At 34.6% G+C, this 12620-nt stretch overlaps 1 protein-coding gene across 8 annotated transcripts in view; it reads left to right on the top strand.

The window, feature by feature from the left end:
- The window catches only part of LOC127811465 (eIF-2-alpha kinase GCN2), a 34926-nt gene that overhangs the window by 21158 nt on the left and 1148 nt on the right, over nt 1-12620 (top strand). For 4 of the 8 annotated variants that reach the window (XM_052351358.1, XM_052351357.1, XM_052351355.1 and 1 more), the window contains 11 exons: nt 42-135; nt 3938-4018; nt 4158-4214; nt 6162-6293; nt 6390-6473; nt 7797-7905; nt 7989-8125; nt 10299-10406; nt 11191-11276; nt 11395-11497; nt 11580-11702. In XM_052351358.1, the coding sequence (XP_052207318.1) occupies nt 42-135; nt 3938-4018; nt 4158-4214; nt 6162-6293; nt 6390-6473; nt 7797-7905; nt 7989-8125; nt 10299-10406; nt 11191-11276; nt 11395-11497; nt 11580-11702 (1114 nt within the window). Of the gene's footprint in view, nt 1-41; nt 136-3937; nt 4019-4157; nt 4215-6161; nt 6294-6389; nt 6474-7796; nt 7906-7988; nt 8126-9207; nt 9243-10298; nt 10499-11190; nt 11277-11394; nt 11503-11579; nt 11703-12620 lie in introns of those variants that run through there. The other 4 variants (XM_052351362.1, XM_052351361.1, XM_052351360.1 and 1 more) reach the window with 4 other exon arrangements.

The following is a 12620-nucleotide window of genomic DNA, read 5'->3' as shown; positions in this document are numbered from 1 at the left end:
GCATTCTTGAGCTGGCAGCTTATTTTGTTTATGATGTGAAGGAGTGCTGTCAAACTTTTGAGTCATGGGGGAGACAAGATAGAGCTTTGCCACGAGCTGCGATTACCCTTTGTGAATTGGGTTGTTGCAAACCAGGTAATAGTCTGTTGAACTCTACATGCCAATTATTGATCAAATGAGATGACAGTACCTTTCCCAATTTTGGTTTGCCGAGTCTCTGTCTTTCTTCACTGTAATCAAGCAAATGAATCCATTGTGTTTGTTTTTGATCTCTCAAGATAGTTGCTAGCTTACCTATCCATTTTTTCTAATTGCTATTTCTGTACCCATATCTTTGTGCAGTTAAATATTCTTGACATTCTCAAAATTTCTTCTTTTCTGATACCTCATTGCCAGGACTATCACTCTAAGTCTTAATCTCACTAGTTGTGGTTTGCTGCATGGATTCTAGCTCTCTGATTACCTTCTATCCATCACCATATGTCATCTGACTCACGTCTAAGAATTTTCTACCAAGTTTTATTTATTCTTCCTCTTAACTCATTTGCCACAAGTTTCTTCCATTTTGTCCACTATTGGCACATGCCCAGCCATCTTAATTACATCTCACACATTTTATCTTCAAAAAATGCTGTTCCAACTTTACTATGGATAATCTTGTTTCTAATGTTATTTGCTATGGATAATCTTGTTTCTAATGTTATTTTATCTTGTATGCAGATCCACCGCAACATTCTTATTTCAATTTTATTCATATTTTGCAAATGTTGATACTGAATGCCCAACATTCCATGCTGATCCCTAGGAGTATTTACTTTTTTTCCCATTGTATCCCTTCTTGTTAGATTGGCAATTGTTTTTAGTTTAAAATTTTCAGAAAAATGGAAGCAGGTTTTGTTTTTGTATTTTATTTCAAGAGACAAAAAGCAGAAAATTGTTTGGTACACAAGAAGCAAGAGAAAATCAAGAAAACATGCATAGTGGTCATCATCATCATTAACTCCACCTAATCCTAACTAAGTTAGGGTTGGTGGCATGCATTCGTAATATCAATTGACTTCTAAAAGTTACATTGACAATATAAATCCATGCAAAAAAATGTCATTGAAATTAATGTTTTCTATGTTGAGAGAGAGGTTTCTGAATATGATAAAACTCATTTTTTACCTATTCCCAAGGAGGGCACTAGTGGTTGGTGAGGGTAGTGACTGAATATTACTAATTTCGTCGGCTCGAATGGTTACCATGAGTATTTCTTAATTATTTTTTGAAAAAACAATGCCTATAGTAGAAGGACTAATTAGTTATTTCTTTCATCGCCCCAAATATACCAATATTGGCACTGATGGTACGTAAATGTAATTCTTTGTTCAAACAACTATTCAGAGTTCGTAGAGCTCCTTGTAAGGCTTGTTGGAAAACCCGTTGTCGGACTTGACTAATTGCTCTTTGTTGTTCAAAAAGAATGGTTTCATTTTTGTAATTTCTAATTGTTCCAAAGTCTTATAAGTTGAATTAATCAAATTCCATTTTTCTCGCTCTATCTCAGAGTACCCATTCACTCGAAACTGATCTACTTCCATTTCCACTTTTCGTAAGCGAGCCCGGGCTTTCTCTAGCTGTTCAATGGCCCCCTCACATAGTTCTTTTGAATTTCGAATAGTGTTCAAGATCCTTTGTTTTCGATTATCTAATAAATTGCTTAATGAAAGTAGATTATCTTTCCATTCATTTCAAAACTTCCATGATCCCTTCCCGAACCAAACGTGAATCTTTCGATTCATTTGGCTCTCAAGCTCAATTACTTTAATTACTTATGGTAAATTCCCATATCTTTTTTTTTTTAATGTAATGAGCCTATCCTCTTTTCTACGGTCATATTCCAAAATGCAAATATCGAAACTGATTACTAATCCAAGATCAAAATATTCAGAGGACTCTTCTGACCAAACAAAAAAATATGTAATTGTCAACAAAGTTGTTTCTTTTTTTTATTCAAATCCAAAAAATTCTTCTTACTTTATACATAACATGATACATAGGTTGTCGATTCAGCATTGGATGAAAAAGGATGAAACGCCTATTTTTTCAATAAATGGTTCAAATCTTTTTATCAATATGAGTGTTCTATATCGAAAAAAAAATATATTTATTTTGAAACCATTTATGTATTAACATAGTGGTAGAAAGAGTACCATCCTGCGTCTAGACTTCAAACGGTTTAGTTTTAACCATGTTAACAATCCCACATTACTGGTTCATAGAGAGTCAAAGTAGATTTACCAATGAATCATGAAATGCTATGGTTCTTGCATATAATTTTTTAATTTATTCAGAAGTAATTCGCGAGATTTTGCACCCCTTCTTTCCTAGTTATAAGGAAAAAAAGTACAGCTGGTTGGATCCAATCGATTCTTGAAATAAACAACTCGCACACACCCCCTTTCCAAAAAAGATCAATACACCAAGGGCAGGGTCTGTAGCTGTTGGTAGATATGAGAGAGTGAGAACTGGTGGTGGCTGGTTTGGTGAAACTAAGGGCGGGGTCTGTAGCTGCTGATTGGAAGCAGGTGGGTTGGATCATGGCACTTGATTGGTTGGATGAGCAGGTGGCTGTTGATCAGAAAGTTGGGAGATAAGGATGGTAGATAGGCTAGGGTTAGGGAAGGTTGGCAATGTTTGCCCCAGAACTTAACACCTTAGATAACCTTGTAGTAAGCTACAATTGGATTTCATGACCTTGATTTAGTTTTGGTCAATGTAGTGATCAGTGGTTTACTTTGTTGACAAATGCTTTACGTGTCATCAAATATGCTTTCTTTTGTGCTTGGAATGAGTATTCTCATTACAAGTGCATATAAATAAGCTCCACTTAAGATTTCTTGATGACAAACCCAATAAGATTGCATTGAGAAAGCTCCAATTAAGCAGTCATAAAAATTCTCTCTCAACCTCATTGCTAACTCAGTACTTGCACAGTTGCACTTGCTTGGCCAACTTGTAAAAGAAAGCTTTGCCACACTAAAGGAGGCATGCTGAGAATATAAATAATCATGATAAGAGTGTTGTTCTAAACAATTTGAAGTTTTAAGATTCAACAGTTTCAGGCTTTCTCTTTCTCTCTCTTGTTTGAGCTCCTTTACTTGATGCATAAGCTATTACTTACTGAACATGTTGTCATTGTGACTCTTACTTTTGGATTCTACACCCAATATTGTGCCCTTGGTGTCAATGAATGAGTTTTCTTTTCACAAGGTCTTATAGAAGATATGACCATATACAGAAATGATTGGTGGGCTAAAATTTTTGTCCAGACATTTGTATAGATGTTTGTGTCCCTAATTTTTTTGTTCATGTGGTTCTCAAGAGTATTCAATTTCCATTTCACCATAAGAAAAGTTGGTACAAAATTTTTGTTCCTTGCTATGAATTTATGAATTAAAATATTTGATATTAGAACTATCAAATGTTTATTTTGTTGCAATATCAAATACATATCGATTTCTATTGTCACTGATGATAACAATTGACAATTTTCTGATCAACTGATTTCTTCATAATGATTTGGAGTTTGATAATTGGACTGAGCTCAACTAAGAGAGAAGATTTTTGGCAATTTGATTCTTACACATAGAAATTTATCTACTGCTGGTCCAGAACCCATATAAAGGAAGAGGGGTGTGTTAGGTAATTGACAACTAATGTAAAACTTGTCTGATAAAACAATATTCTAGAAAAAAGTGATTAATAAGCTAGGATTCATGTAGCCATCCCACATAGTGGGATAAAGGCTTGATCTGTCGTCCTAAAATATCTAGTAATGTTTCTATTAATTGTATCTTGAAGGACATGGATTTGTCCATTGTCGGATATTTGGACTATTTGAGACGTCTTTTTTCTTTTCTTCGAATTCTTAATCCTATTTGTCCTATTGCAGAAATCATCTTTCAAACGTTATGAAATATCATATGTTTATCGGAGAGCAATTGGTCATTCACCACCAAATCATTACCTTCAGGTATGCATTAATTTGAAATTTACTTGGTAAGATGTCTTTTTACAATATGTCAGCTAAAGCAATCTGCTCACCTGTGTCACCTTGGTAATGATGATTTATAGATGGTAATTAATTCTGTAACAGTAGTTCCTCTGTGTAGGGGGATTTTGATATTATTGGAGGTGCATCAGCTTTGACAGAGGCAGAGGTCATCAAGGTATTCAATTGTAGGTCACTTTTTCTCTCTGTGTATGTATGTTTGACCTTTTCCCTCCTCCTCCCTATTACCTCATTGTTTACTCCAATTACCATGCACTTGGTTGGTAAATAATGTTGGCTTCGTGGATCTGTGATCAGTCGCCTTTTATTTCACATTTAGCCGCGCCCCCCACCAAAACCCAAAAAAAAAAAAAAAGGAAAAAAAAAAACCCACGCACCAAAACCCTGGTGGCCAAGCTTTCCTCCCATCTTTCCTATGCAAATTTTTGTATTCCATAAATTGCTTTATGTGATGAAGGATGTGAGTAGGCATATTACTTATGTTAAAGTGACCTAGTATACCAAATTAATTACATCCTCAGATTTTAATCTGTCATAAAATTAGCCCAAAAAAGATGAAGAACATAGAGTGTAGTATCATAATTATTAGGACTTTTTAGAATCTGTCATTTTTGGATTCTTTGTTGCTCAGTCATTGTGCTTATTGCTCAGTCATTGTTGTGACATTTACCTTGTAACTTTACTTTTATTCCATACGTTAGAAGGAATAATATTGTTTCAAATTATTATTATAATCAAGCAAATTGACTTGGATTGTTTATTAGTTGAGGCAAGGGTAACTTGAAGAAAGAGTTGTCTTTGTTAGAGATATTAGAAGAAATTGGGAGTTTCTGAATTTATCTTGTAGGATACCTGTAGGCTGGGACTCTAAATGAAGTGGAAGTCTTACATAGGTCAAGGTAAGACATCGAAAGTTGTTTATTGCTGTTAATATGGATGCTTTCAAAGACAACAGGAGCTTATAAGTCTATGACTTAGTATCTAGTTAAATGGAGCCCACAATTATTCATGTTTAGTAAAACTTGTGTTTTTGATGAAAATATTTGGAAATCTCCTTTTTTATTTTATTTTTTTTATTGTTACGTTTGAGGTTCCTACTCATGGTTAGTGTAGGATTATGCTTCTTTCTGTTGATGGACTAATCTTGTAGCTATGCATGACACGGTAATGGAAAGCAGGTCAACTAATTCATATATAGGGATAATTTCAAGTTAAGTTAAAGATGTTGCAAGATAATTGTTGCTAGAAAGATTAAGATAATGTATTAGGTTTTAGTGTTCAAGGTATTTTGCTAATTTACTAGGTTTGACATGATGGTGATTTTAGGTCATCGACCATAACTAATTTGGGTCTAATTGTGCTCTTGGGTCTTACATGTGATTAACATATCGTGTAATGTTTTTGTGTAGGCCAACACTGGTATATAGATAACTGAAAAAATTCTGCATTTCTTAACAATTATTTTAAACTACAAACATTTGTTTTTGTATTTTAGTTTTATTGAAAGATAAAATTCTCTATAAAGTTCATGAATCAAATTAACTAAATAGTTGTAAGCAACGAGACCTTATTGGAGGCACGGATAAGGAAATAACTGAAGAGTAACTGGCCAGAACCATTAAACAACTAACATGTGCTACATTGATTGGCTTTGGTAATATACAATTATCTCAATTTTGTTGGGACTTGGGATCAGTAACACACCTTATCTGTTAATATAACTTTTCCTAGAAATGATGCACTTGTCAGCCAGATCTCACAATTGTTTGTCCCTCTGAAGCAATCTTCAAATATTGCACATGTTTAGCATGGGTTCAATAATAGCACAAAATGTTATCAATGAGTAGAATAATAACCTCATCCACATATGCTTTAAAAACCAATTTATTAGGTCCATTAAGTGATGACATTTTGTTGAGAATTCATAATGACCATAAGTGGTTCTAAAAGGTGTCGCCCGGTGCCCTCAGATTTAACTTTCAGTAGGTACATCTTTGGATCTTAGATTACTTTGCTGAATACTTGGGCAGTGTGTAACTAGTCAAATAAATTATCCATAAATTTTAGGCCAAAAACTCCAACATATTCTTTTCTCAATTTGCAGGCAACAATGGACATCATGAATCGGTTTTTTAATTCAGAATTATGTGATATTCATCTAAATCATGGAGAACTACTGGAGGCAATTTGGTCTTGGGCAGGAATAAAGGTAGAACATAGGCAGAAAGTGGCAGAGGTATAGCTACTATGTAGTAACACTACCACCATTTGATATCTATATTATCTAGCATATGATGAATAACTTGAAAAATTCTTTGGTTTCTGTGTGAAGCTTTTGTCGTTGCTAGGCTCTTTGCGTCCTCAGTCATCTGAAAGAAAGTCAAAATGGGTGGTGATAAGACGGCAACTTCGACAGGTTTGGAAAAACCTAATGTAGAAAACTAATTTTGTTTAGTATTATCATTCTTTTTGGATGAAATAATGTGATCTGCGGCTTTGTTGTATACATCTTTTTTTTTTTTTTGCTAAGTAGCCTTGGTGTGTATTATTTGTAGATGACATTTTGTTAATGGATAAGACAAAAGAAGGCATGAATGCTTAAGCTTGAGATATGAAGAAGCACTTTTGAATCTAGAGGTTTTAAGTTAAACAATTAAAAATCGAATATATGAAATGCTAGTTAAGTAAAAATATTAGTGTAGATGATATTATGGTAAAACTGGAAGATACAAGCCATACTAAGAAAATATCAGTTCAAATATCTTGATCATCCAAAAAGATGGAAAGATTAATGAGGATGTCACCTATAGAATTAAGGCAGGACGGTTAAAATGGAAAAGCGCATCTAGTGTGATGTGAAAATTGCGTTATAGTTAAAAAGAAAATCTTATAAGATAGCAATAAGACTAGCTTTGTTGCATGGCACAAAATGTTGGGCAATAAAGCATCAACATGTACAAAATTTGAGCGTAATGGAAATGAGAATGTTACAATGAATATGTGGTTGTACAAGAAAAGATAAAATTAGAAATGAGATTTTTGTAAGAAGGTTTGAGTAGCTCCTATTGAAGATAAGATGTGTGAGATATGATTAAGATGGTTTAATCATGTGAGAAGACGACCAATAGATACTCCCGTCAGTATAGTGGATGGAATGGAACAAGTATGTGGCAAAAGAGGTAGAAATGATTAGCATGGAACAAGTATGTACCAAGAGAAATTTGGCGAGAGATTCTTGGATATGATATGAATTACAAGGGCTTTATAGAAGATAAGGGCATAGATAGAAATGACTAGTGGGCTAGACCTGTGTAGCCAACCCCACTTAGTGGGATCAAGGCTTGATATGTTGTTGGTGGTGTTGTAGGCTTTTTGATATCTTGAAAGTGCCACTTTCATTTTGCATTGTACCATCACTCTCTGTTGACTAGTGGAAGGCATTGTAGGCACCAGGTTGAAGGTTTTGGGTTAAGGTGCATGGTCTAATAAATGATAATAGTGTGACACAAATGCATCACCTTCTTACGTAATTTGTATTGAAGATAAGTGTTAACCTTCCTCTTACACTGGTGTAATAATAACAGAAAAAGCATTTATCTGAGTTATTATAGCACAAGATACAGTGTTCCTAATTATTTGAAAATTTAGATGGGTGATATATCTAGATCTGGCATGTAAATCAGTTGACTTTTGCATTCAAGTTGTACTTTTTATATCCTCTAACCTTGCTATCTTTCAGGAACTCAATCTTGCAGAAGCTGCTGTAAATAGGTTGCAGACAATAGGGCTAAGGTTTTGTGCAGTTGCAGACCAGGCCCTTCCTAGGTTGCGAGGTGCCCTTCCTGCTGGTAGGTAACATTGACATTCTTCTTGGATAAGACATGAATTGATGTGTGGGACACATCATTTTTCAACCTGCCCTACCATGCAGACAAATTTACGCGCAAGGCACTTGATGAATTGTCAGAGCTCTTCAGCTATCTAAGAGTGTGGAAAATTGAGAAACATGTGTTCATTGATGCCCTTATGCCACCAACTGAGAGTTATCACAATGATTTGTTTTTTCAGGTATTACAGCATCCATATTTCTTGTATAATGCACACAATTCTCTTTTATATACTATTACTCCTAAATGCAGTGCCATAACATATTACTGAAAACCTGGTTCCTAAGATATAACTATCCCTTTTTATGGCAGGATAACTATTTTGAATGTTCCATATACGTCATGAGTTTTATTTCAGCTCTGGGGCATGTCATTTTATGAACTAGGATTGCAAATTGTGATATACTTTTCTTTTTGTTCTGCAGAATAACTAACAAAGAACAAATGGCGATAATGAGAATTGTCATGAAAACTATAATTTACTTTGGCATAGTATTGTTGCAATGGAACTTTTGGGAAGAATTCACATTGTTTCCACGTTTCATGAAAGTTTATGGAGATTTTGAATTTAAAATCAATCATTCCATATTCTTCATCTTGTGAATTCATGGAAACATGAAGCCTATGTTTGGATGGAGGGTACAGAGGGAGAGGATGAGATGGAGGGGAAGGGAGATCTTTCCCTTATTTGGATGGGGGTTTAATAATGGAATGGAAGGGGAAGGGTACATGATACCCTCCCATAGCCCCATTTTCCATACACCCCAATTTGGGGTGTAAAGAGGGGGAAGGAAAAAGTTTATAAATATTTTTATTTTTTTACTATATTACCCTTATTATTAAATTTAAGTTTGTATTTGTTTATTTATTTTGAAAGTGTAAGGGGTATAATTGTAACTTTATTTTCTCTTTTTTATCATATCATCCCCATCCATTCTCCATTCAAACAAGTAAAGTTATATTATGCTCATTTACATTTCATTCTTCTCAACAATGGAAAGGTAACAAACTTTATGTTACTTCCTTCATCCTTATGTTTTCATTATGTACTATTCCGTTTTGTATCTCATCTGTCTCCCAAACAAAGGGGAAGAGACTTCTCAGCCTAATTCAATTCAACAAGCCTTAGACTCTTAATTACTTGGCCTTGACTGCTTGGGACCACATCTCCAATAGACTATAAATTACAAAATCAGTTAACTTCATGCCATTGTCCTTCATGGCATCAATCTGTTGTTAATTTTGACTTCCTTTCTGCATCAGTATCTTACTCGGATGAAATCAACTTCCATGCACTGGTAAGTTGATCAGTTTAATGTTCTGCAAAGCCAAGTTATCTCGATAGATTTTCTTACCTTTAGTTAGCTCCAATACACATCGTATTCCTTCTTTACGTAATACAACATTTATCCATCAACATTCTGATTATATCTACTCTTTGTGGCTGTGTGTTCCTAAACTCAGAATCTCCATCCCATGTGTCCAATAAGCCTTATTATGTACTGTAAACCCCTATAGCTCAAAGGTAATTTTGTAAATAACAATATTCATGAGCACTAATCTTATGAAGTTGTGAATACTAAGCGTGAGTTATGGAGGGACACCTTAGAATCCAAGGGAAGTTGAGCAAGTGAAAAACCAAATATGTAAAATATAGTTTTAGTGAAAATAAAAGTGTGGATGATATGGTGGTAAGACTTGAAGATTAAGTTATATTCCATAAATGATCAGATATCTGATCTCAAATCAAAATAATTTAAAAGATGGGAAGATTATTGAGGATGTTACTCATGGAATCAAGATAGGATGATTGTAAAAATCCCTTCAAATCTAAAAAAAGAGGTTTTATTAGATTGCTATAAGCCTAGTTTTGTTGTATTATAATGAATGTTGGATAGTTAAGCAATCTGTACGTGCAAAATATGAGTGTAACTGAGTTGAGAATGTTATGGAATTTTATGGCCGTGCAATGAAAGATAGCACTAAAAATGAGATTATCTAAAATAAAGTTGAAGAAATGCCTACTGAAGATAAGATAAGCAAGATGTATTTAAAATGGCTTGGACATGTGTGAAGATGACTGGTAAACATATCCATGAGGAGAGTGGATTTAAGGAGAGAAGTTAGTAACAAAAATATGGAAAGATTATCATGAGACAGCTTCCATATGTAGCATAAATGTGTTTGTCTTTTCCTATTATATGTTCCTATGCTTTTATCCCCTTTTTATGCCCATGCATTTGAATATGGTTAATTGTGCTATACTTTCAATAGAAGATTCTTTACAGCTTTTTATCAACAAAAAAAAAAAAATCAAATTTTAAAGATGATTTATGATGATATTTCTTATGCAGATATATTCAAGGAAGGAGAATAATCCTGCATCACTTATGGAAGGGACATTGCTTGCTATTGGTGGTCGGTATGACTACCTGCTTCATCAAATGTGGGCTAGTGATTACGTAGGTTATGCTCTTACGACTTTGTTACCAACCCCCCTCCCCACCAAAAAAAAAGGTGGCCCCTGGGTATAGAACCAGACAGGAGCACTACCGTAGGTTATCCATCCATTTAGCGTAATGTTGTTTTAAATCCACAATTTCTTGTGGTGTCTTATCACTTCAATCTGATCGAGACATGATGTGTATCTTTAACAAGTGAGGCTCTACACAGTGGCTGTCTGGCTGATCCACAATCTCAAGCCTATGCATCACTCCTTCCGGATTTCCTTGTTCATGTTGTGCATGTGCAATCCAAGTTTTGAACACATTTGTGCTCGGCAACCATGTCTAAGTTCACATAACATAGCATGACATTTTCTTTTTTGGGAAAAAACACCACACTCAGCTAAATTGCTAATTATTTCTTGATTTTTTGTGAGTTGACTGTACACTGATTCCAAATTGGATGTATAGGTTCTTGATTACGGAGTACCTTTTGCTTCTTATGTTTATTCCATTTATGCTATCTTGTTGGGTTATCCTGAATAAAACAATTGTATTGAGAAATTACTTGTGGTTTCTTTGTGTGTCTTTTAATTTTAATAGCTATTGCATGAAACAATGTCCACAAAACATTATAGTCCTTGTATCGTTTGTATGCAAAATCCTTGAAGTCCTCTGCATTGCATCATGTAGTATGAATTTCGGCTTTTTCTTGACTGTATCTATCAGTTACTTGTTTCTGTACATTATTGAGAGTGTATAATCACAATCTATGTGGTGACTTTGTACTTAATATTACCAGAAATCAATTCCTCCTGGTGCTGTTGGGGTCAGCATTGCCCTTGAGACAATAATTCAGCATTCTTCTGTGGATATCAGACCATTTAGGTGGAACCTACATGCACATCTTCTTTTCCTTTTATTTTATTAAGCTGAGAACTATTGGCCTCGATATTTATTGTTTTCTAAAAGTTTTCCTGATGTTGGTATGGTGTGAGTTATGCAGATATGATGTGAGCATTAGTGTACTAGTTTGTTCTAGAGGAGGTGGTGGCTTACTGGAAGAGCGCATGGAACTAGTCGCCGAACTGTGGGAGGAGAACATTAGGGTTGGTAGTTGAATTTCTGATGAAATTGGTTTGCAACCTTGGAATTTACATTTCTATTTACTTGCTCCTGAATGTCTATCAGGCTGAGTATGTTCCTGTGTCTGATCCAAGCCTGACAGAACAGTATGAATACGCGAACGAGCATGATATTAAGTGCCTTGTCATCATAAGAGATACCAATGTGTCCCAAAAAGATTCAGTTAAGGTAGGACCATTAACCTAAGTTCGTACTTGTGGCTCTTTTAGTTTTAACTACTGTATTTTCTATTTACTTTACAGATGGTAACAATAAAGTGCCTCTGAATTTTGGAAGTTTAATATCATGTTTATTTATTTTAGCCTTTTAGTTATATTGTTTATTACTTAAACTTTAGAATATTGGCTCTATGATGCTGCCCATTTCTTTTCTGGTTTCACCACCCCTTGTATAAAGTGTCGGACAGACTGGAAAAGATTGTATATTAATACCTGATGCTAACAGTGAATTAGATCAATTTACTTGCTTTTTCAACCCCAGGCCGTCTAACCAAGTCCCACGAGTATCTGCTAGATACAAGCTTGCCAATAACAATTTGAATAGGGTGAAAACCTTCCTAATAAGGTTGAGAGGTTATAAGAATTCTCTGCATGTATCCAGATTCAAATCCCCAAGGTCTGTAATGGTGTCTCCAAGTACATGGGGAGAGAACATGATCAGCTGCGACTTGATGTATGTCTGATGAGAGAGTTCATTTTACAGGTAGTGAAATGTATATTTATTAAGGAAAATAAGAAACTATTTTATCTCTATCACCATAAGGGAATCCAAAATATGTTACCCATGTATAATAAGAATTAATTGTACTCTTTACATTTCTGTGCATAAACGATTAAGAATTACCCATTGTTAGAGCTTGAAGTCTAATAATTGCATCTTGTATCTCTGTACATGACGGCGTGTGCTTAGCATACAAAAAATGTGCTTTTAGCATTTCATCTTCATCCTTCTGCTTGTATGGTTTTGGAGATTTTGAGCTTATCTAAGTAATAAAATTATAAAAATGAGGGAAAACTAACATTGATTGGGAAAAGAGAGTGGAATTCTACATCATGCATTCTACAGATTGCACTTTATTCTGTTTGG

Source organism: Diospyros lotus, chromosome 10, assembly GCF_014633365.1.
Source record: "Diospyros lotus cultivar Yz01 chromosome 10, ASM1463336v1, whole genome shotgun sequence".
NCBI lineage: Eukaryota > Viridiplantae > Streptophyta > Magnoliopsida > Ericales > Ebenaceae > Diospyros > Diospyros lotus.
The sequence above is the reverse complement of the archived record's forward strand: the minus strand, read 5'-3'. Positions and strand labels throughout refer to the sequence as shown.